Source organism: Hyperolius riggenbachi, chromosome 1 (assembly GCF_040937935.1).
Source record: "Hyperolius riggenbachi isolate aHypRig1 chromosome 1, aHypRig1.pri, whole genome shotgun sequence".
NCBI classification, from domain to species: Eukaryota; Metazoa; Chordata; class Amphibia; order Anura; family Hyperoliidae; genus Hyperolius; species Hyperolius riggenbachi.
The window spans coordinates 289,957,901-289,984,221 of NC_090646.1; the positions used below are offsets into that span (position 1 = coordinate 289,957,901).

Here is a 26,321-nt window from a genome sequence, read left to right on the forward strand (position 1 = left end):
TCGTCACACACTTTTAGCACAGTTCAAATTAACTGATGGAACTGAATCAGGGAAGATGTGATTCATTAAGTAGAAATCATGTCTCCATTTCTCAGTCCATCCTAAACACCGGCATGGCTATGGCTCTTGAGGAGTGGAGTTTGATGACTGTGTCCTATAGTGCTCTTGGGCAGAAAGCTTTGTGATATCATAGCCTAGGCTAAGCATCACTAGTACGGTGCGGTTACATACCAATTACAATATTTTTTATTGAAACAATTTTCAGCATACATAGTAAATAAGCATCCAATGGCATAGTTATGCAAAGAAAACATACAGATACAAAGATAGAAATTATATACAATAAACATATATATACTTATTAAGTACAGTATAATTGTAGAAAACAAGATGCATATACATTAACTTATCTTTAAAAAATTAGATTTGCACGTTCCAAAAATTATATCTAACATTCGCATCCTATAGCAGTATGTAAAAAATGCGGAATTTGCATAAAAATGCGGAATCCGCAATGGAATGCGGAAATACTCATTGTTAAATGCGGAAATCCGCGTCTATCTACAAAAAATACGCAAAACGTGCTAAAAACACGCAAAAACGCCACTAAACCGCGAAAACGCGTTTCAGTCACGGTATAGGCATCTAGGCATGTGACCTATCTGTGGATGCGGAAAATCACACCTAAATACAGAAAGGTCTCAAAATAATGATAAAAACATGCTGAAACAAATAAATCGCAAGTAAAGTGAGAATTATAAAAATTACAAAATAATGAGAGTAAAATGTTGTATCTCAGTCTTATCGTCTGCCATCTTCAACATATCTTAACTAAAGATTATTTAATTATAAATCAGTGTCAAATAAAATTTGACACAAATTTCACAATTTAAAGTTCTCCCTTAAGGACTAAGTGATTTGAAGTAAAGATTAAATAAAATTTCTGCAGAAATTGAACTCTATGGAAATAGTTTGATAAAGTATTAAGGGTCCTCTCAACCTGGAAAATGGGGGAATTAAAACCCCCTACAGAGATTCCAGGGAGTGGAACCTGCAATAGTATATTCCATATTTGATTGATTGTGATTTATACTAATAATTAGCTGGAATTAGTTTTATTTAGATACATGGTAAGAATTCAACTCTAAATGAGAAATATTCTCAGCTGAGAAGAATACTTGAAAACATTTTTTGAGAATAAATCTTAGCAAACTATCTAAACTAAACTAAACTAATCTAAACTATTATCCTAAATATCTATTCTACTATGCATCCTTGTCCAAGCAACCAATTATTAGTGTGGGTTCAATCTTTATCTTCATCTATGTATGTTTATACCAATACACATAATAGAACCGTTCCAGGCGAGATCACCAAGCACAAACGTTTATCAGTTGTCTCCAACGCGAGGGGGACAGAAAGAAAGAGATAATAACAAAGAAAGACAATGAGACACCTCAGAACTCCAGAACCTTCGATGCGTTGTACACAGTAGGCCAGAGACCAACCTTCCTCATGAAAGACATCAAATTTCCACACCTTATGGACCAGGCCTTTTCTGCTATAAGGTTTGATTCCACTCTTCTGAGAATCTCCTCCAAATTAGGTATATAAGGAGTTGTCCAATTAAGTGCCAATTGGCTTCTGGTCACAATAAAAATATGATTAACAATCGGTCTCTCCTGAGGAGGCAGGTCCCTTGTTCCCAGATGAAGCAGTGCCATACCAGGTGGTATGGACTGGAGTGACATTGGAAGCTGTTTCAAAAAGCACTCAATATTATCCCAGAGTTTTTTAAGTTTAGGACATTCCCATAGTACATGTTCAATGGTACCCGTCAGGTTACATCCCCTCCAACAAAGTGGGGAAGATTTTGTGTCAAATTTTGAGATTTTCTCCGGAGTCATGTACCATTGCCAAATGCTCTTAATTAGACCCTCATGGTGGCCGACACAGTGGGTAGTTTTCCTAAAAGATTGAACAGTCATCTCCCATTCCTCTTCATCAATATCATACTGCAGGTAGGTCTGCCATTTAGATAATTGCCATTTTGGGGCCTTCCCTTTCAAATCAAGTAGCGTGTTATAGAAAGTAGATGTACCCTTCAGATTTATCCCCTCAGACTGAATAATTTTCTTAATCTTTGACAACAAGCAAACTGGATTATACTGATATCTATTCAGAAATCTGCCAACTTTATCATACATCCAGTTATCTGTAGAAGGGATATCATATGTGGCTATCAATAGATTAAAGGCTTTAACACTAGAGTTCTCCAGCAAATCCACCACAGATGTAATTCCACATTCGATCCAATGATCTAAAGCAATATTTCTAATAGTAGTGTGGAGTGCTGCAGTGGGAGTTGTTAATTCAATAGCTAAAGTCTGATCCTTACAAAGCTTAACCATCTCTTTCCAGATCCTAAGAGTGTTGGCAGTCACTGGGTTTTTGATGTTTGGTTGAACTTTCCAGGTCAATCTGGATTGTAGGTACAATTTGTAAGAGTTATATGGCAATTGTGCCTCTTCCATTAAATACCACTGTTTACTAGTATCCTCTCTCCAGATTGACCTAGATTGATCAAGAACTGTTGCCATATAATATAATTCTAGATTAGGAGCACCTAGGCCCAGTCTGGAAACTTGTGTTGTGAGGATTTTGCCGGAGAATCTAGCTTTTTTATTATTGAGAATGTATTTGTTTAAAAGTTTTTGCAAAGTAGTAAAAAATATTTGGGGAACTTTAATAGGTAGATTTCTGAACAGATATAAAAGTTGGGGTAAGACTAACATTTTAAAGGCAGCAATTCTGCCTGACCAAGAATATTCTACTTTTGCTAACATATCTAATTTATCCTTAAATTTAGTTAACCAGGGACTATAATTTTCTCTATATATCTGGGCTATAGTAGGGGTACCGTATTTTTCGGACCTTTTTCTCCCCCAAAAGTGGGGAGAAAAAGTGAGTGCGTCTTATGGTCCGAATGCTACATTCTGCCTGTTGTTCCAGTGTCTCCCCATCTCCCCCCGCACATCGCAAAGCCCCGCGGCAGCTGCCAATAATGCACACCACACTCACTAGCCCTTCACTTCAACTCCCACATACGTGTCATCACTCATCAGCTGTGATCACTCAGCCCTGTGGGACTCCAAGATCTCATAAGCGGCAACCTGTGTTTATCCGCGCACCGCTGCGAGTCTCAGGCTGCTGCTGTGTATGATCCAATGTGGTCGGCTTGCACGTGTCTTTAGGGGAGCTGCGCGTACTGAAGCCCGAAGTGTTGTGAGAGCTGGCCCGCATGGCTGCCAATGGAAGGGGAATCAGCTATCGGCTCACAGACCGGGACCACCGAACACTGCACGGGCATCTCCAGCTTCTATCACTTCCTTGTCTCTCATTTGTCACGCAGGGCTACGAAGCTCTCTCCTGGATTGGCGGCCAGCCCTGTATTAGATGGTGATTGGCTGAGCGGTATTTCTAGGTCCCGCCTCCGGAGCTATCCCGGCCAATCACCATCTAATGCAGGGCTGGCCGCCAATCCAGGAGAGGGTTTCGTAGCCATGCGGGACCTAGAAATAGGTGGTACGGAAGCCTGAGAACTCTGCCGCTATAGCGGCTGAATTGCCTGTCAGCAGGGATCGCGCTAATGGGGTCTGACACTGGGCAAGATCAAAGGACGAGCATTGGAGATAATGGCCGCCGGCGTATTCTGGGCAAGTTTAAAGGATCGACATTAGTGATAACGGCGGGTGACGGCTTCCGGCATTAGAGATAACAGCGGGTGACTGCTTCTGGGCAAGATCAAAGGACAAGCATTGGAGAGGACGGCAGGCGGCGTATTCTGGGCAAGTTTTAAGGACCAGCATTAGAGGTGACGGCTTATGGGCGAGATCAAAGGACTAGCTATGCTGATAACAGTGGCTTATCCTGTATCACATGGAAACATTGTGGATGTGCTGCTGCGGGGCACGCTGGGGGGGAGGGGATTAAGTTCAAAGGACAAGTAGTGTGCATAGTTACAGCAGCTGCTGCTACCTTTGGAAGTACTGTGGATCACACTGGTACTGCTGCTGCTGCTGCTGCCGCCATCATTTACATGGCATGGACACCCACACTGGACCCAGCTATTGCCACCCAGGCTGGTAAGATTTCCTTTAATGTATGTAAATTTACTGTTTAGTTAGTGTAGCTGGGGAAAGATAGGCGGGTGGGGGTTCGTGTAGTGCAGTGTAGCTTGGTGGGGGGCGGCTTGGGGGATGGGGGGCAGCAGGAGTTAGTGAAGTGTAGTTTAGTATAGTTTGTGGGGACAGCAGGGTGTAACTTGGCATTGTAACACGGTCCATAAGACACACCTGGACCATGGATGCACCCAGGTTTAGTATTTTTTTTTTCCCTGGTTTTTACCCCCTAAACCTGGGTGTGTCTTATAGTCCGGAGCGTCTTATAGTCCGAAAAATACGGTAAGTTGAATACCCAAATATTTAATACTTTTATCAGTCCAAGAGAAATGAGAGGATTTCTGAAGGGATTCTTTCATTTTTTTGGGTATGTGGCATGGGAGAATGACTGTTTTCTTCTCATTCAGTTTATAAAACGAGATCTTAGAGAACTCCTCCAATTCTGCAATAGCACTTGGCAATGATACAAGGGGCTTTTGAAGGTACAGTATGATGTCATCTGCATTAAGCCAATTTTAGTATGAATTTGTCCAATTTTAACTCCATGTATGTTAGGAGCATAAATACTAGCAAATGTAAAATCTTGGGAGTTAATAGTTCCAGATATCACCACCAATATACCACCAATCTACCATCATCAGCACAGAAGGTTTCCCTCACCACCAGTCCCAGCGTGTCTTTAATAGCAATACAAACTCCCGCTTTTTTCTTGTTTTGCAAGGTGGAATGATAGATATTTAAAAAACCGCTTAGTTTAAATTTTCCAGCAGAAAGCTTATTCAAATGGGTTTCCTGCAAGCAGATTATGTCTGCTTGGTAGTTTTTAACTAATTTGTGTAAAAGAAATCTCTTCCTATATGAATTTAATCCCCTCACATTAAGAGACAACAACTTACATTCTTGAGACATCTAAAGTCATACAAATGCTTTTACCTGATAAATCCAGCAATAAAATGGTGATCTCACCCAGAACAGCTCGCGGCCTATAAATCTTGAACCAGGACATATACAGCAACATGCATAATCTAAAAATCTAAATCAAAACAAACATAAAAAAACAACAAAATCAGCATAGTGAGCAGTAAATACCAAGGCATCCGGTTCTACCTCAGCAATACCACCAAAAAGAAAAGTTCTCAGTCCAGCTGAAAAGAAAAATAAATAACAGAAAAACAAAATTATTGCAAGAAAACTTCAAACAACAGTTTGTGTAGCAACAGATGAGAAAGGTCTGTCTCTCCTGGGATCTTTAGGAACAAAAATAGGGATATTCCATCTTGCCAGCAGCTCATGTCCCTCCTCTGGGGTTTTCATCACATGGAAAACGCCATTCTCATTTACAATCAGCTTAGTTGGAAATCCCCAGGAGTAGGAAATGTTTTTATATCTGAGGGTGGCAGTTATTTGTGAGAAAGTGCGTCTTGATTGGAGAGTCACCTGGGACAGATCCTGATATAGTGCGAGATCCTGGTATGGGCTTGAAAGTTTCTTCCCTCCTCTAGTAGTAGCTAGTAAGTTTTCCTTAACATGGAAGAAATGGATCCTGCATATAACATCTCTCGGGATGTGTTTTGCTAGATGAGCAGGCTTAGGCAGTCTGTGTGCCCTATCCACAGTAAGCTCACTTGCAGACAAGGTGGGGATTGTAACTTTCAGCACATCCATCACATAAGTCTTTCGATCATCATTAGAGACAGTTTCAGGGACTCCTCTCAGCTTCACATTATTTCTCCTGTTTCTGTCCTCACTGTCTACAATCTTCTCTTTCATCCATCTGTTCTCTTTAATAAGCTCTTTATGAGAATCAACCAAGGCATTATGTGCTGCAGTCATCTCCACAATCCTGTTCTTCAGCCTAGCTAGTCTCTGATCAGTTTCCCCAGAATAGTGAAACGTGGTTTGGTAATGAGTGAATGTCCGCTCTCATCTCCGCCATATTGCCTGTCATGAGGCTGGTAAACGACATCATGAAGTCTTTAAAGAACTTCTGCATCATGGGCTGTTTAGTGGCTGGGAAAGCAGACAAATGATCAAGGGGACTAGGCATTGTGGATGGCTGGGTGGGTGGATGGGATAAGGGCTGCATATTGCCTCATACCTGGGCATCAGCGCTTCTTTGTCTGGCAGATGTGAGCTGAGTCTTCAATGGCTTCAGCGGGCTGCGATCTCTGTCCTCATCCTCTGCTTCACCTTCACTGTCCTCCGCAAAATGCCTGCGAAATGGTGTCCCCAGATGCTGAAATCTTTTCCTCTGGGTCTGGGGAGGTGGAGTAGTGAAGGCTGAGCTCTCGCTGCCATGAGGCTGAGGAGGACGGCGGCCATCTTGGGAATCTTCACCAAAGAAGTCAGAGAGCTTCTTAGGGACAAGAGATGCAGATTTCTCCCCATAAACGGCTTTTCTCCACTCCATGGCGATCAGGCAGTATTCACCCACCGAATTGGCACAAAAAAAGGCTTCCTAGGCTGCTGTAACACGCTGTGTTAGGTGCTTTCCACGGAGAGCTGCAGGCTCAAGCTGCCATTCACCTCCGCGTCCAAGCCACGCCCCCTCGTGGGGTTAAATACCAATGTACAGCAATATGTAAATTAAAACTGTTTCTGGTACTGAAACCAGGATAATGAAAATGGGTATTCTGAAACTGTCTTATATTCTAATGAATGTCATTACGGTTCCTCTTTAACCTCTTGCTGCAAATGGACATTTTAATATGTCCATTTTTATTGCACTTTTTAAAGCAAAATAGACGGTTTAAAATGATCTGTTTTGCAGGGCAGAGGATTGGGCTGCAGCCGCTGGTGCTGCTGGGGGGGGGGGGGGGGCGCTCACGTACGTGCACTCGCACCCACGTTTGTCCCCTGTGATCAATGGAATTCTCTGTCCTTCATTTTAAAAGATGGTGACAAACCTCTATCAGCTTACGGGTCAGCAGTCCGTTAACCAGTAATATCGATTGAGCCATAGGGAAGCATGGACTTGTATGGGCATTACTTTGAAAATCAGTTGTCCTTTCAGTTATAACTGACAGTAACTGATATAGTGAAAAAGGGCCCTAAGGCCTCATTTACACTTAATCAGTTGCTCTCAGTTATAACTGAAAGGACAACTGATTTTCAAAGTAATGCCCATGTTTTCCTATGGCACAGTTCACACTTAGGCCTCTTGCACACTGCAAGCAAATCAGATTCAGATTCAGATTTTTAATCTGTTTTTACATCCGATTCCGATTCAGATTTTTAATCTTAACTGCATGCTGCGTTTTTTGATCCGTTTTTCTGTTGAATGTATTCAAGGAAAATCGGAAACGGAATCGGAATCGGAAACGGAATCGGAATCGGAATCGGAAAACGGATTTGCAGTGTGCAGGGAGCCTTTACGCGTTTTAACTGAAATCTTTTTCACAGTGCACTGCTATGGAGAAGAAGAAAAAAACTGCGTACCAACTGATTAAGTGTAAACGGGGCCTAAGGCTTTCAGCTTCCTGAGAGACAAGTCTGATCTTGTCAGAACTGGAAGGAGTCATTGTTAGAAGAAAATGGAAAACCTCTGAAGCAACTGACAATACCATATTTTTTGGACTATAGGACACCCCTTTGGGCGAGGGGAGAAAAGTCCTTGCGTCTTATAGTCCAAATACAGGAAGTCCCTGGCTTACAATCGCCCACCACTATGAAACACCAACCCGCCCCAATGTCGGGTACTCTCATACTGTCCCCAGTTTCCTTCTCCGCTCCCCCTGTAGAATGTAATTAGCGCCGGAAGTCATGGGTATCACGCACCTCATCCGGGGAGCCCGTGGCAATCAGCTGCTTCACTCGCTCACTCCTTCCTCGTAGTGCCGGCACTTCCTGGTCACTTCATTACACTACCGGCACTAGCGGAAAGGAGTGAGTGAAGCAACTTATAGCTGTGGGCTACTAGGATGAGATGAGTGGTGCCTGTGTCTGCCGCCGCTAATTACATTTGCAGAGGGGGAGTGGAGCAGGACACCGGGGACGTGGAGAGGGACAGCAGCTGATCGCCGCAGGCACCCAGGTTGAGGTCAGTGATACACGCGGCTACCACCACTAACTACTTACACGTGGAGTGCAGTACACCGGGGACAGGAGGCGGACATGGGGGGACAGGAGGAGAATACAAGGGGGACAGGTGGTGGACACCAAGGAGGACAGGAGGAGGACACCAAGAGGGTCAGAAGGAGGACACAAAGGGGGACAGGAGGAGGACATCAAGGGGGACAGGAGATGGGCACCAAGGGGGACAGGAGGAGGCCACAAAGGGGACAGGAGGTGGACACAAGAGGGACAGGAGGTGGACACCAAGAGGGACAGGAGGAGATAATACAAAACTTTCACTCAGGGTTAGTGGTTGGCTGAAGGCATTTATTATCAAACAATGGTGTTTATGCTTTTTAAATCATAATCACTACACAAACTACCCAAATGACCATGATCAAAAGTTTACACACCCCAGTTCTTAATATCTTGTATTGCCCCCATTAACATCAGTGACAGCTTTAAACTATTAGCCATAATATCCCCCCCCCTCCCCCCCCAAAAAAAAAAACCCAATGTGTAAGTAGTTAATACTTGCTCTACTTACACAACAGATGTATTTCTGAGAATTTTGTATAGTAAATGACGAGAATTCTGTTGCTGGCAGGGGCCATCTTGTGTCCTCCGGCTAGAACTCCCCCCCACATCCCACTCCTCCCCGCACTGATTATGTGCTCAACGGGGAGGTATAAATGCAGCAGGCACAGACTTACCTACTAATGGATCCAAGCGCTGCCGTTCCCATCTATTCTCTGCATTACTGCCGGTGGTAGTGCAGAGAATATAGAAGGGAACTGCTGCGCCTGGAACCATTATTAGGTGAGTCTGTGTGCACCGCCTTTATCCTGTTCCAGTGTGCAGCGCAGGGAGGAGGGGGAATGTGGCGGCGGCAGGAGTGCACGGACATGACACTGGAGGAGGGTGGCTGAAGGAAGTGACAGGAGACAGCCTCTGGCCCCCCTCCCTGCGCCCTAGAAACTGCCACGACCGCCACAGAGAAGGGGAGACCAGGCGGCCAATCACAGAGGAGAGAGGTGAGTGACAGAGGCTTCAGCCAATCAGGCTGGTTCAGCATGCCATGTTACTTCTCTTCTGTGTCCGTGTACCATGTTAGAGCCTGGGGGCATGGGGAGACAAAACCTATTTTAAAAAAAGTTAGATTGATTTTAAACTTTTGAATTGCCTGGTTAGCATCCTTTTTACTAATGTACCAGCCTGCAATAGAGAACTGATTTTGTATTTTAAGCCTAACAGTTACGCTTGAAGTCGTTTGTGGTAGTTGTGGATGATGCTCTTTATCTACTCAGACGGTAAAGCTGCCCATTCTTCCTGCCAAAAAGCCTTCAGTTCCTGCAAATTCTTGGGCTGTCTTGTATGAACTGCACATTTGAGGTCTCCCCAGAGAGGCTCAATGATATTGAGGTCAGGAGACTGACATGACCTCTCCAGACGAACACAATGAATCCAGCGCAGGAGACTTGGGCGCAGCCGGCACCACCATAGGCCATAATAGGAATTACGGCTATAGCAGCACACAGGGAGTAACTTCGGTGCCGTCAGAAGACGGAGCTGACGTTACTTTTAAAACACAATAATTCAATTATTTCATTCCCCATCATCCATGGTGGCCTGGAGGGGGAATCGTATTTAACATGGCCGGGAACTTGTGCAGCAGCAGGATCAGCCATATGCCAGCTGTATCCTGCGCCCAAGTCTCCCGTGCCGATTCCTCTCGTACGCCTCTCCAGAACCTCCACTTTATTTTACTGTAGCCAATGACAGGTCGACTTTGCCTTGTACTTACAAAGTACGTCCCATGCTCAGCTTCCTGTCTGATGAGTATACATTTTGCTCCAGTATTTTTTTAATAATTTACTGCATTCATATTGACATCAATTCTGACCAAATTTCATGTGCCTTTGTAGAATTTGTAGCATTTTTTGGCAGTTGTGGCTGAAATGTTGGTTGGTCAACCTTACTGTGGTTTGGTTTCAAAGAAACCCATTATTTTCCACTTCTTAATTAGCATTTGAACACTGCTGATTGGCATTCTCAATCCTTGGATGATTTCTTACATCCCTTTCCTGTTTTATAGAGTTCAACTACCTTTTCCTGCAGATCCTTTGACATTTCTTTTGCTTTCCCCATGACTTATAAACTAAAAAACAGCAGAATCACATTTATTCGCCACGTACAACAATGTCATACTCGGAATTGCTTGTGGTTCACATGGCATAGGCAAAAATACATAGACATTAACATACATCCAATAGTACATTAGATATACCATATAAAGATACAGAAGGAAACAATTAAGGCAGGCATGTGGATACCCCACATTTTAACTATTTAGAGCAATTGAGGCAATTACGTGCCAGGGCTTGGGGCAGTACTACCCAGAGGGAGCTGTGCAGTCCAGAGTGGGCAGCTGGTGTTTGTGCTGACAATGGGGGGGGGGGGGGGGAGGAGAGGAAGTGGCATTTAACCAAAGAACTGCTTTGGAGAAAAAGGTGTTCCTGCGCCCAGTGGTTCTGGATGGGATGGTTCTATAATGACCATCCAATGGGAGCCATTCGAAGAAGAAACTTCCTGGGTGGGAGGGGTCATGGGAGATCCTGGTGGCACTCTTCAACCTGGCAGTGTAGAAGAGATCAAGAGGGGCACGGGGGATCCTATGATCTTTTCCACATCATTAATGACTCTTTGTAATTTATACCTGTCGCTAGCCTTTGTACCAGCATACCAGACTATGACTGAGGAGCAGAGGATGGATTCTGTGGTAGTGGTGTAGAAGCTAGTCAATAGTTTCCGAGGCATACTGAATTTCTTCAGTTGGCACAGGAAGAAAAGCATTTGCTGTGCCTTCTTCTGAATTCATTAGTTAAGGTTGTCCCAAGGAATTGGACAGATAATACCCTGGAGACCTCGGTCTTGCATATAAGGACTGGAGGGAGTGTGGATGGGTGTTTCCTAAAATCAACAATCAGTTCAACAATCTTTGCTGCACTGAGGACGAGGTTGTTATCCGCACACCAGTTGCTAATTCTCTCAGTTTTGCTGCGGCAGTCATGCTCTCCGTTGCTGTTGATGAGTCTGATAATAGTTGTGTCATCAGCAAATTTGATGACTTTGACGGAGTCAGCAGATGAGGTGCAGTTATTGGTGTACAGGGAGAACAGAAGCGGGGACAGTACACACCCCTGTGGAGCACCTGTGTTGGTAGTTCTCACACTGGAGAAGCAGTTACCAAGCTTGACCTGTTGCGTTCTGTTTGAGAGTTAACTCTTGACTCATGCGCAAAGAGTAGTGTCAACAGTGAGCTGCACCAGATTGTCGAACAGGATGTCTGAGCAGATGGTGTTCAGGAACAGGATCCTGGCGTAGGAGTCTGGTCTGTCGAGGTGCTCCATGATATACACTCACCTAAAGGATTATTAGGAACACCATACTAATACGGTGTTTGATCCCCTTTTGCCTTCAGAACTGCCTTAATTCTATGTGGCATTGATTCAACAAGGTGCAGAAAGCATTCTTTTGAAATGTTGGCCCATATTGATAGGATAGCATCTTGCAGTTGATGGAGATTTGTGGGATGCACATCCAGGGCACGAAGCTCCCGTTCCATCACATCCTAAAGATGCTCTATTGGGTTGAGATCTGGTGACTGTGGGGGCCATTTTAGTACAGTGAACTCATTGTCATGTTCAAGAAACCAATTTGAAATGATTCGAGCTTTGTGACATTGTGCATTATCCTGCTGGAAGTAGCCATCAGAGGATGGGTACATGGTGGTTATGAAGGGATGGACATGGTCAGAAACAATGCTCAAGTAGCCCATGGCATTTAAATGATGCCCAAGTGGCACTAAGGGGCCTAAAGTGTGCCAAGACAACATCCCCCACACCATTACACCACCACCACCAGCCTACACAGTGGTAACAAGGCATGATGGATCCATGTTCAACATTTTTCCAGTCTTCCACTGTCCAATTTTGGTGAGCTTGTGCAAATTGTAGCCTCTTTTTCCTATTTGTAGTGGAGATGAGTGGTACCTGGTGGGGTCTTCTGCTGTTGTAGCTCATCCACCACAAGGTTGTGTGTGTTGTGGCTTCACAAATGCTTTGCTGCATACCTCGGTTGTAACGAGTGGTTATTTGAGTCAATGTTGCTCTTCTATCACCTTGAATCAGTCGGCCCATTCTCCTCTGACCTCTAGCATCAACAAGGCATTTTCGCCCACAGGAGTGGCGCATACTGGATGTTTTTCCCTTTTCACACCATTCTTTGTAAACCCTAGAAATGGCTGTACGTGAAAATCCCAGTAACTGAGCAGATTGTAAAATACTCAGACTGGCCCATCTGGCACCAACATTCATGCCACGCTCAAAATAGCTTAAATCACATTTCTTTCACATTCTGACATTCAGTTTGAAGTTCAGGAGATTGTCTCAACCAGGACCACACCCCTAAATACATTGAAGCAACTGCCATGTGATTGGTTGATTAGATAATTGCATTAATGAGAAATTGAACAGGTGTTTCTAATAATCATTTAGGTGAGTGTATGCCAGGCTGACGCTGATGGCATGCTCTACTGATCTGTTAGCCCTATATGCGAATGGAAGTGGGTCAAGGAGGGGATTGGTGGAGTGCTTCTGGTGGGCGAGGACTAGTCGTTCGAAGATCTTCATGATGGTGGAATTTAAAGCCATGGGTCTGAAGTTGTTGTGGTCATGTGTTGCCCGGCTTCTTGGGGACTGATATGATAGTACCTCTTTAAACAGGAGGGAACTGTACCCTCTGATAGTGACCTCTTGAATAACTAGATGAGCACGAGGGCTAGCTGATGCGCACAGGTTCTTAGGCAGATTGATAACACACCATCAGGGACGGAGGCCTTCCTGGGGTTGAGTGTGCGGAGGAGCTTAAGAATTTTCTGCTTCCTGGACCTTGACCGGTGCAGTGGGAAAATGCAGTTTTCATGGATCCCGGGGCTGCGAGCTGCTTTGACTGATTGTGCTTGAATCTGCAGTAGAACTCTTTGAGCGCTTTGGCCAGTTGGATGCTAGGGGTCAGAGAGGGGGTTTGAAGTTTGTAGGCACTCTAAGGCCTTTCCATACCTCCCGCAAATTGTTTGACTGGAGTCAGTCACATTTCAGGGCATTTCTGGCCTCCCTGAACTCCTCTGGAGAGCCAGACTTGTGCGCCTCCTTCTTGCATTTCCAGAGCATTAGTGCAGCACTGGATGGAAGATGCAAGGGTCTATCAGGAGTCCAGAAACTCATTGACCTTTTATACACACCTACTTATTACAAGCAACATATCACAGGTGAAGATAGTAAAACAGTTTTTTCCCCTTAAGATTCCTGACATTTTTGACACTTCAGTTGTGTCGCTTTGATACAGCAGTAATGTTTTTACTTATACCATCATAGTGATATATATAATTTGTAATTTTTGTAGTTTGTGTAGTGATCATGATTTGAAAAGAGTAAACACAGTTGACAAATGGTTTCAGTCAACCACTAACTAACTTTTTGTGTTATCACTCTGCGAGCGTATATAAAGTTATGAGCACAACTGTGTATCAGGCTGTAGAGGAATTGCAACTAGCACTTCTGAAAAACATTTTATTGGTATATGCAAGTATTCCAAACAGTTTTAGCCGTGACATACTGTATATTCAATATGAATTCATATAATGAATACTTTCACTGACTTAACACGCACCCTCATATCAGACATTCATACAAATCCCCCAACACATTAAACACTCCACATGCATACCAAGCCAGATACATACATAGGACAGAAAGAAAATAGAGAGAAATGCACCCTGTATGTATTTAGAAAGTTTAGCCTTTCTAATTTCCCCTCATTTGTGTCTAATCACAAATTGTAATCTGATCTCTCCCGTGTCACATGTTGCCATAGGCAGAGATGACAGGTAAGCCCATTTGAAAGCTCAGGATGTTAAAGGGGAACTTCAGCCTAAACAAATATACTGTCATCAAGTTACATTAGTAATGCTAATTAGAATAGATAGGTAATATCATCTCTTACCCACCCTGTTTTAAAAGAACAGGCAAATGTTTGTGATTCATGGGGGCTGCCATCTTTGTCATGGGGGCAGCCATGTTTTTGGTTGAAAGGAGGTGACAAGGAGCAGGAGACACAGTTCCAACTGTCCTGTGTCCTGATTACCCCTCCCAGCTGCGCACGCTAGGCTTCAAATGTCAAATTCAAAATGTAATTAAAAAAAAAAATTGCACCAAAACAGCAGAACAAGAACAACAAAAACATCAGAAATCCCATCATGCTTTGCACAGCATCAGGGGGAAAAAGCCCGGGCAGTTTTTTTCTGTGCAGCTAAAAATGAGGCTTGTATAAGAGAAACGAAGTTCTGATGCTGTGAAACTGTTAAAGAAACACCAGGCCTTTTCAGTGCTGCTGAGTCCATTTTTAGTCCGGAGGTTCACTTTAACAATATGTCTGCTTCCATGAATCAGGAAGTAGAAACAATGCAGATTTATTTTAGGCTTTGTATGAGCTGTAAGCGCTTGTTCACACCTAGGGGTTTTCACAGTTTTTTTTTGTGCCGGCGATTTTCAAAATTGTCTTAAAAGTGCTTGTGCAATGATTCCTTATGGGACAGTTCATATCAGCGTGTTGCGTCTGCTTTCCGCTGACCAAAGCGCTGCCTGTACCATTTTCAGGGCGATTTTGCTACAACGGAAAGTATAGGTAAAGCGCAAAATGCTCAAAAATCGATGTATGCTGCGATTGCGTTCGCGCTTTTAGGAATTACGGTAATACATTGTATTTATTATTTTCCGGGTCAAAGAGTTCACTTCCTGACTTACGCCAGGAAGTGAAAAAAGAACTCGCTCTGCGAAAGCGCTTTGAAAAAGCATTTTACACAAAATCGTAGCACGCAGGTAAGTGCCGGGAGGGGGAATAAATTGCCCGCAAAACACTGCCGTCAGCGATTTCGATTTTAGATGTGAACAAAGCCTTACAAATACATGTTTTTTGTTTAAGGGTTATTATGCTGTTGTATATCTTTTAGAACAGAGAGAACTTCTGAATTCAGGTCCACTTGAAACACGTAAAAAAATAGCTTTCACTTCAGATAGAAGTGCACACATTTCATCATCATTGTTATCCATTATACCCTATAAGCGCAATCAAGATATGTAGCATAATGGGAGTCACACCTAGATCGATAGCACTTGGTGCCTAGCAAAAGAAAATTACAGAGCACACAATAACAAACTAAGATACCTGTGCAATATATACAACACAGTAGGAGCCACACCTTGCCTCAGAGAGCACACTTGAATGAATCGCACAGCATGTGGCTTCCTTACTCACACTGTATGGGAATCACATGCAATTTGCATGCAATGCTTTCCTATGGGGGGAAAAATATGATACTTTATTTTCCTCCAGTGAAATAAGGAGAATATAAAAAAATGCAAACGCAATCACAAAAAAAACGCAGAACCAAAATTGCAAAATGCAGAGAAAAATGCAAAAAAAAAAAAGCACATCGCAGAAGACACGATTTTCCACACAGACTAGTGTGCTCCCAGCCTAATACATACACAGCTTAATAAAAAGACAAATTTTTTACAATTTGCAAACATCTTTCACACAATGGGCTTGATTCACTAAAGGGTGCAAAGTGTTAGCACGCCAGTGAAAAGCCCCTTAGCGTGTGCAAAGTGACTTTGTGCGCGCAAAGTTTAGCGGTGCGCGCAAAACATCGCACTGTCCGCGTGCAAAATAACCTGAAAATCTATTTTGCACGCGGACAGTGCAACGCAAAGCTTTATGGAGATGAAGATTTCATTTTTCAGCACAACCTGGCACCTGCTCACAGTGCCAAAAACACTGGTAAATGGTTACTAACCATGGTATTACTGTGCTCAATTGGCCTGCCAACTCTCCTGACCTGAACCCCATAGAAAATCTGTGGGATATTGTGAAGAGAACGTTGAGAGACGCAAGACCTAACACTCTGGATGAGCTTAAGGCCGCTATCGAAGCATCCTGGGCCTCCATAACACCTGAGCAGTGCCACAGGCTGATTGCCTCCATGCCACGCCGCATTGAAGCAGTAATTTCTGCAAAAGGATTCCCGACCAAATATTGAGTGCATAACTGAACATAATTGTTTGAATGTTGACTTTTTTTTTGTTTTAAAAATACTTTTCTTTTATTGGTCGGATGAAATATGCTACTTTTTTGAGATAGGAATTTTGGGTTTTCATGAGCTGTATACCAAAATCATCAATATTAAAACAATAAACGGCTTGAACTACTTCAGTTGTAGTGTAATGAATCTAAAATATATGAAAGTCTAATGTTTATCAGTACATTACAGAAAATAATGAACTTTATCACAATATGCTAATTTTTTGAGAAGATCCTGTAGTATCTATGCTGCACATGTGAATTTATGCTTTCTCCTGCATGTTGCATTCATGTGTGTAGTCTGAGGTGGGTTACTCCTTCCAAAATACTCTTTATGCATCTTCCCATCTCAGTTTATCAGCACCCCTCCACTGCTTCGGATTGTGTGCTGGAGGCTATAGTAAACTTACAGCAGCTACCCCCACCCTTCCAAATTGTATCTTAAGCTACATACCGTATATACTCGCATACAAGCCGACTTTTTGACCCCCAAAAAGGGGGCCAAAAGTTGGGGGGTCGGCTTGTATGCGAGTCTTGGGTGGTCTTGATCCGCGGCGCCGCCCGCCCGCCCGCTCGCTCCCTCCCTCCCTCCGCGGCCGCCGCTGCTATTACCTGTTCAGCCGGCGGCCGCTTCCTCTACTCCGGGTGCCTCTCGCTCTGCTCTCCATGTCTCCATCACGCGTATTCTTCGTGTATCACAGCAGCGCGCCCGGCGCTGCTGCTGTGACGAGGCAGGAGAGAGCAGTTCCCCTGGTAACGGCGATGACGCCGTTACCAGGGGAACCGCTCTCTCCTGCCTCGTCACAGCAGCAGCGCCGGGCGCGCTGCTGGGATACACTACGCGTGATGGAGACATGGAGAGCAGAGCGAGAGGGGCACCCGGAGTAGAGGAAGCGGCCGGCGGCTGAACAGGTAATAGCAGCGGCGGCCGCGGGGGGGAGGGGGGATCGCTATACTGAGCACTATACTAGCTATACTGAGCACTATACTAGCTAAACTGGGGCACTATACTAGCTAAACACGGGCACTTTACTAGCTATACTGAGCCCTATACTAGCTAAACTGGGGCACTATACTAGCTAAACTGGGGCACTTTACTAGCTATACTGAGCACTATACTAGCAATACTGAGCACTATACTAGCTATACTGAGCACTATACTAGCTATACTGAGCACTATACTAGCTAAACTGGGGCACTATACTAGCTAAACTGGGGCACTATACTAGCTATACTGAGCATTATACTAGCTATACTGAGCACTATACTAGCAATACTGAGCACTATACTAGCGATACTGGGCACTATACTGGCTATACTGAGCACTATACTAGCTAAACTGGGGCACTATACTAGCTAAACTGGGGCACTATACTAGCTAAACTGGGGCACTATACTAGCTATACTGAGCACTATACTAGCAATACTGAGCACTATACTAGCGATACTGGGCACTATACTGGCGATACTGGGCACTATACTGGCTATACTGAGCACTATACTAGCTATACTGGGCACTATACTGGCTATACTGGGGCACTACCTACCCATACTGGGCACTTTACTAGCTATACTGGGACACACTCGGGGAATAAGGCGGCCAGCATTTCCTACCCCCGGCTTATATGGGGGTCAATCATTTTTCTCTGTTTTTTCAGGGAAAAGTTGGGGGGTCGGCTTATGTGCGAGTCGGCTTATATGCGAGTATATACGGTACTCACCACCCATAAAAAGGAGAAAAGCGCCGGCACTGCTGTCATTACTTTTATTATGGGTTCCAGAACAAAATGCAGCTAAAAGTTCACATACATTGTAGAAAAAACACATACCCAAGGTGGAGGTGGATCAGGTGCGGTGGGTGCAGAGGGTGAGGAGCCTTACTCACCACCCAACAGTTCCAGCGACACCCCCTTGACAACGGTCGACGCTTCTTCCTCTTCACACCGTCACATGCCTACACTACGGGCACAAACGGGAATTAAGCAATCACAGTACTTTGCAGGGAGTCATCTGGGATCTTAACGATCTGATCCGCCGTGTCCGTCGCTTAACGACATGCGATTAACATGATTATTAAAAGATTTTGCCCGACGTCCGTGATCATCGCAGCAATTATTGTAGGGTGGGTACTCAGCTTTAACCTTTTTGTTTGCCACTGACATCACACAAAGACAGAACAGAGAAAAAGGATAATGCACAATGTGTCCCTTCTATAACTTATACAAAATTAACAATATTTGCAATGTATCCCGTATCACACATTAGACAAATTTGAATAGTTGCGCTGTTTTTGTTTTGTTTTTTTGCTCCATTACTTACTTTGTTTTAATTTTAATTTATTCTGTTCCTATATTGTGTTTTTCTTTTTTCCTAGTAATATGAAATACACATCCTGAAAGCCATCTATCAATGCAGCTTGCGCACAGAAATGCTTGCGGCAGTGTGTTATCTGATCGCAATGCATGCAAGAGTGCCCAGCAGATATCACACACTGATAGGTGTCACTGAAATCACCCCAGCAACACAACATTGTGCCTAAGCTCTTACCCATATGTTATACACATCAGCATTGCACTTATCCCACACCACAATAAACACAAGAATATTTGTGTGCTTTGCTTTGGTACACTATTGTATCTTTTTGCCTAATTTTAAAAATGTTCTGAATTTTCAGCTATGGTTGATGCTGGTAAACATACAGATTACTATATGTATTATTAATTACATTGCTAGTAAGCTACTTTATATATATATATTTAAAGGTTGTAGATTTACTCACTTTGTTTTGTACTAAACATACTTGCTATTGCTGACATTTTTGTTTTTTATGTGTTCTTCCCCATACCAGGAAGTGGTGCATTGGCAAACTGCACAGTAGCCCAAAGAATAGGTAAAGGCAAAGATGCTACTGTTATATTTCGGAGTGTTCATCAGACACTGACTAAACCTTCATTGAGCAAGAGTTCTCAGAACGAAAGTTTACAGAATACAACGCACTCTGTACCTTTTTTAGAGGATCATCAAACATGTCCAAGCCATATGGCTGTCCCTGTGTTTCCAAACCAGATTACGCCAACTAACTCTAGCATACTCTTTCATCAGTTATGTATGTCTCTACAAGGTCTGGTAACTTCATGTAAGGTAATTACATCAAAATCTATAAAAGACCCCAGGCTTTTAAAGAGGGGTGAACACGAAGTTGTAAATAATCAGTATCCAGGGTTAGAGCAAGTACAAAACGAATTTGTTTCTGAAAATGAAAAATCCAACAACCAAAATGTATATCCTGGGGAAGAATGTTTTGAGAATTGGGAAAACAATGTTAGTAATACCCCGCTATACTTGAGTTTTGAGGAAGCACGTCTTTCTCATGAAAAAAACATGGCAAAACACCAACCACCAAACAAGAAGAAACCGTCTTCAGTTTTGTCATCAGTAGAAAAGAAAGAAGATACAAATGTTCAGTGTTTGCAAAATCAAACTAGTGAGGAAAAACTGGAGCTTCCTGTTAAACCATTTACAACTGATTTAAACCACCTAACACACAAAAAAACGATAAATGCTGAAGATGTTCTAAAATTGATTTTACGTCTTGAAAAAAGCCCTCTGCAAAATACCAAAGATTCCAAATGTAAAATTATTACCCAGTCTGACAACATAGAGAAAATAAATGAAAGTAGCTATCTACATCGAAACAAATGTGCAATATCTTCTGAAAGAAGAAATGAGACACATTCAGAAAGTAAGCAGTGCACAATTCCAAAACCAACCTGGAAAGATAAAGTTCCAAATGTTTGTCTTAATGGTAGTAACAATAAGTATTTGTCTCCAGACAAAAAAGGATCTACCAGTTATAAAAAAAGTAAATTAGACAAAATGGTACTATGTAACACTAATGAAAGTGGGTTTCAAAATATTAAGACCTCTTTAGCAGCAAGTAAAAGACATCTTGACAAGCATATTCAGTCAAAGTCCAATGTATCAGGATCTAGAGAAAGCCCTGAAAAGATTTCAGAGAGCACAAGTCCAAACAACTACCTACCTAATACTTCACCCCATCAGAAAGCAACACCCCCAAAACCTACAAAAGAAACCATGATAAAGAAATCTCCGGAAAAGAGCTTACTGGACATAGGTTTACAAAGGAAGGCGAAATCTAAGGCCATAAAGATACAGGACCAAGGTTTACAAAGGAAGGCTAAATCTGAGCCCATAAAGAAACAGGACCAACGTGCACAAAAGAAGGATAAATCTGAGCTCATAAAGATACAGGACCAAGGTTTACAAAGGAAGGTGAAATCTGAGCCAATAAAGACACAAGATCGAGGTTTACAAAGGAAGGAGCCCATAAAGACACAAGACCAAGGTTTACAAAGGAAGGAGAAATCTGAGCCTATAAAGATACAAGACCAAGGCTTACAAAGGAAGGATGAATATGAGCCTATAAAGTTACAGGACCAAGGCTTACAAAGGAAGGATGAATCTGAGCTCATAAAGATACAGGATCAAGGTTTACAAAAAAAGGAGAAATCTGAGACCATAAAGATACAGGACCAGGATTTACAAAGAAAGGAGAAATCTGACCCCGTAAAGATACAGGATCAAAGTTTACAAAGAAAGGAAAAATCTGAGCCCGTGAAGATACAGGACCAAGGTTTACAAAGGAAGGAGAAATCTGACCCCGTAAAGATACAGGATCAAGGTTTACAAAGAAAAGAAAAATCTGAGCCCGTGAAGATACAGGACCAAGGTTTACAAAGGAAGGAGAAATCTGAGCACATAAAGAAAGAGCTCAATGCTACCTCCATTCAGATCACAGAAGTTAATAAACTTAGTGATTACCAAAGTGCTACATCTTTAGCAAATGGTCAGCATGTAGAAAATGGAACAACAAAGCATGACTTCCTCCCAGACCCAATTCACAAATTTTACAGAGACACAAATGAAAAACATTATACTAACAATTGTGGTACTATAGAACCAAAGGTAATCAAGGAAAGTAGTGATGTAGAGTCAGTTGCGAAAAATGTACATACTGAGACTTCAAGTAAAAGCCCAAATTTAGAGAAAACAGGAACTCAGAATTCATGCACTGAAATTAATATGTTTGTTGACACAGAAGATTTTCAGCATGTGATAGAACTAGAGAATCGTATAGATTGGAAAGGTATTTTTGGATTGGAACAACATGAAGCAGAAAAACAGCCAGACCTACAAAAGCATGCAAGAAAGTTAAAAGAGCCGTGTGGCTTGAGGATCTTTCCAGACATGGAAATTACTATCACAAACACTTATGTTTTTTCACAGCCAAAAAGTAACAGTCTTGCAGAAGATGTAAATTCATCTGTGGGAGGTAAAGGAAATATAAAGACAACTTTTGAGTTAAAAAAGGGAGCACCTTCCGATCCCCAGAAAGTAGAGGCTGATGTCATTGATTCGAAAGTATCTTCGAAAGCCATATCTGAGTCACATTCTCTGTGTGACAGAATAATTGAAAGTGTGCTGTCTGATGAAGAGGCCACAGCTCAAAAACAGGCTATACCTGAGACAAGGGGTGATAGCAAATTGGCTTATGTCAAAACTGGACCCATTTTGGGACATTCCACAGTGAGGAAGAAAAGGCTCAATAGCACAAGGAAACATTCAGTAATATTTAAAAAGTCTGTCAGAAGGATTAATAAGTTCTCTCAGTCAGAAAAAAATATAAAAGCTGTTTTAGGGTTGTTGTCGGGTGAAATCCCTTTATGTAAAAGCAAACGTGTTTCAAAAAGACTGGATCGTGCTATCCTCCATTTAAGGAAAGCACATAAAAGAGTACAAAAATCTCTGCAGCTTGTAGCAAAGTCTGGACAGAGAAGAAATGTCACAAGGACCTCACACATGGAAAAAACCTGCAGACAGGAAGGTGTCAAAAGTGATAGTGGAACTGAAACTAGACAGCAGAACGGTGAAAAAACAGTCACCCAATTTGAAATGTTGAAATCTGAGTGTGGAGATAAAAAAATGTTACCTGTTCAAGCACCATTAAACACGCGTGTCTCTGATGTACATCAACAAAAATCTCCAACAGACAGAAAATACCTATCAAAGTCCACTCAAGCAATGAAAGGCATACTTGAACAAGATTCTGTTTTGGTTGCAACTCTTTGCAATTCTTCTCCCAAAAAATTGCCAACCTCACCTTTGTTTCCAAACAGAACAGTAGATGCTTCAGAATCATCTGGACCTACTTTAGAGCTTCCTAGTGGTAGCATATCTAACAAAGAGAATGCAGTACCAGTGGTTTCTTTGCAGGTGTTAAAATCTGAAAGCAAGAAGGTTACTACAGAAAAATGTGAGAAATGCAAGAAAAATAGAAAAGAGAATACTAGTGCCAAAAAGTATTGCTCATGCTATAATAAAACAAAACTTCCCAAAAGGAAAACCGATTCAGCTTCTGAAAAAAGTAATCAGAAAAGGTTAAAAGATAAGCAGATTGATTCTATCACATCAAAGAATATTGAACAGCCAAGGTGGTTACTAGAAGAATTATCTATGATTTTACAAAAAGCAAGTGAGACAGACAACGTAATTCATTTGCAAAACTGCAGATCATGGTGTAAGGAAATGCTCCCCTTTTTTGTTAAATCTTTTGAGGGAAAGCAAAATTGTGCATGGAAAGATGTGATAGTTGACAGGAAGTTGCTTTTTTCAAACAATTTAAAAACCTGTTTCCAGAGTACCTTGAAGCCACAAGCTGTTGAATCCTTCATTGAGTTACAAATGATGATAGAAACAACTCAGTTCATTGAGAATCGAATTCATTTTATTGAAGGAAAGCCCACATTCCGTAGTCTTTTGTGGTATGATGCATCACTTTACCGGGAGCTGCTTATGGGTGAGAATGGCTATCAGCAACAGTCACACTTCTATACAGCATTTCAAGAAAAGCTGAAGCACAGTGCAGCTTCTACTTTAGAGAATCTTTGTGGTCAAATCTCTGGGTTTTTGAAAGAAATACATGAAAATAACAGCTCCTACTACGTCTTCTTGAAATACAAGAGAGAACTGAAAGAATGTGAAGACGTTTTGAAGCATGAGTGTGATCATTCTACATTTTCACTCTCTGTTCCATTTAGCTGTGGAGTGCATCTTGGAGACACTGTAGATGATTTGGCAACCTTGCAAAAAAGCACTTTAGAGATTATAAGTAGATTCATTCAACTTCCTAGGGTGGATCCTGGAAAGAAGGAACATGCACTGTGTCTGTTAGAAATTATCTCAGCTAAAATCAATTTTATGAGGACCTCTGTTTCTCAAAGTATGGATTTGTCCCTCTTTGGTATTGAACATCTACTGTTTGATGCAGCAAAAATGATGGCTTTCAGGGAAAGGAAAACACATGAAATTCACACAAATACAGGAAAAGAGATTGTCAGACAAATAAACAGCACTGCTTTAACAAAGTTGTTTCAAGTGTTCTGTGTCTCTGGTGAAGACGTTTGGGTAGCAGGCGATGGAAGCACATTGTTGGATAAATGCTTCAACTCATTCCAAAATCTTCAGTCTCCTTCCAAAAAGGGTACCTTCTTTGTTGGAAAGATAATAGATCAAGCTCGCCATGCAGATGCTAGGCTGTTACAACAGCTAATTCGGGACTGCCAACAGCACTTAGCCTCACAGATAAAGTGCTTTCAGATCTTGCAAGAGTGTGATACGGAGAAAGCTATAATAAAAAACAGCAATGTTATGGAACTGTGTCCATGCAAAGAATCGTTTGTTACTCTTATAAAGACTGAGGCTGTTGACGCATATATTGAACTAGCAATGACATCTGAAACCTTGCATTTTCTTAAGTGTCTAACTGCCTCACAGACTAATCAAGATAGAAGGAGGGGGTTACTTTGGTATGATAGCACCCTCTTCTCTGAAGTAGTTCATAGTCAAGAAAAAATCGCCTCCATGCTGCAAAGGAACATGATGCCAAGTGCCATCGAAGTGATTGAAAACACAATATCAGACATACAGTCAGAACTGGAAATCATCAGCAGCTGTTCAGATTCAGTGAATTACTCCTATGCTTTTCAGATCATGACAAGAGAGCTTTCAGAGCTATCAGAACTGAAAAGATTTGTACTGACATCAACATCAGCAATGGAAGCATACATTCATGTGTCCCCTTGTGTTGTTTCATTACACTACGGAAGCTCATCCTCAGACTTGGACTACAATTACAACCAGTTTTCAGATTTTCTGAGCATTTTAATGTCTGCTTCCAAAAAAGATTTAGGAAAAATGGCCCATACAATGAAGATAATGAAAACTATTGAATTATCAAAAACAGTGACTTTCAAGCCAGGCAATTCACCGTTTGAATTAGTTACATGCCAGATTCTACAAAATAGACTAAAACATAATGACAGAGTAAACAAGAAACAAGAGGGAAGCAAAGCCAAGATGCTAAATGTACCCATGAAACGGAAATGTGCCTCTTTTGAGTACAACTCTCCCAAGAAGATAAAGGTTAGTCTCTTGGCATGTTTTGTTTTATTGCATCTAAACTTGCAAGTGTGTTATTATTAACTGTTAGAATTGCCATCGCCACTGAGTTTTTTAAATAATGTTGCAGTACCTATGCTTTGTGGGCATTTTGCTGATAGAAGTGACTGGAGGCAACATTCTCTCTTTTCAAACCAACCAGGGTAGTCTTACCCCTGTTCTCATGGAATTTTCATAAACAGAATAATAGTGTAAGGCCTGAGACACACTGCAGAGTGCTTTGCTGACCATCAGCGCTGTGTCTTTTTAAAAAAGGCTCCCAAGGACCTGCATTAAAATTGCAGTGATCATGATTTTTCAGAAAATCACGGTCACTGCAATTTTGCCATGATTTTTATGCAAGTCAATGGGAGCATTTAAAAAAAAAATAGATATAGGATAGAGTGCAAGTGTGCAAGGCAGCATATACAGTGGGATGGGAAAGTTTGGGCAACCTTGTTAATCGTCATGATTTTCCTTTATAAATCGTTGGTTGTTACGATAAAAAGAGTCAGTTAAATATATCATATAGGAGACACACACAGTGATATTTGAGAAGTGAAATTAAGTTTTTGGGGATTTACAGAAAGTGCACAATTATTGTTTAAATAAAATTAGGCAGGTGCATAAATGTTGTCATTTTATTGATTCCAAAACCTTTAGAACTAATTATTGGAACTCAAATTGGCTTGATAAGCTCAGTGACTCCTGAACTACATACACAGGTGAATCCAATTATAAGAAAGAGTATTTAAGGGGGTCAATTGTAAAGGCCCATACACACAGGGTACGGCCGTCGACGCAGCCACGTGGCACGCGCGTGTTGCGGCGACAGGTCGCCCGTGTGTATAATGCGCGCGCCCCGAACCGTCGCTCGTCGGAGCTGTCGCCAGGGGATTGACATGTTCAATCGCCGGCTACAGCTGTCGCCGCGACTTCGCCGGAACTGTCGCTAGTCCCACGTGAGTACGCGGGCTAGCGACAGGAGACCTACGTGAGTGAATGGAGCATCCGGCCGGGGGATGCTCCATTCACAAACAGCTTCCGCCGCGTCTCTGCCTTTCTGGCGAGATGTGTGGACAGCTGTCGCCGGCAGGGAGCTGTCGCTCGCTGTTCACGTGCGCGCATGCTACAGGGGACAATTGTCCCCTGTGAGTATGTAGCTTAAGTTTCCCTCCTCTTTTAATTTTCTCTGAAGAGTAGCAACATGGGGGTCTCAAAACAACTCTCAAATGACCTGAAGACAAAGATTGTTCACCATCATAGTTTAGGGGAAGAATACAGAAAGCTGTCTCAGAGATTTCAGCTGTCTGACCACAGGCTCAGTTCAAGTTAAGGCTCGAAGTGGCAGACCAAGAAAAATCTCTGATA

The 26,321-nt window shown here is 42.4% G+C and overlaps 1 protein-coding gene across 2 annotated transcripts in view; it reads left to right on the forward strand.

The window, feature by feature from the left end:
- The window catches only part of TEX15 (testis expressed 15, meiosis and synapsis associated), a 126,496-nt gene that overhangs the window by 75,766 nt on the left and 24,409 nt on the right, over positions 1 to 26,321 (forward strand). For both annotated transcript variants that reach the window (XM_068233705.1, XM_068233704.1), the window contains one exon: positions 19,282 to 24,935. In XM_068233705.1, coding sequence (XP_068089806.1) covers positions 19,282 to 24,935 — 5,654 coding nt within the window. The remainder of the gene's footprint in view (positions 1 to 19,281; positions 24,936 to 26,321) is intronic.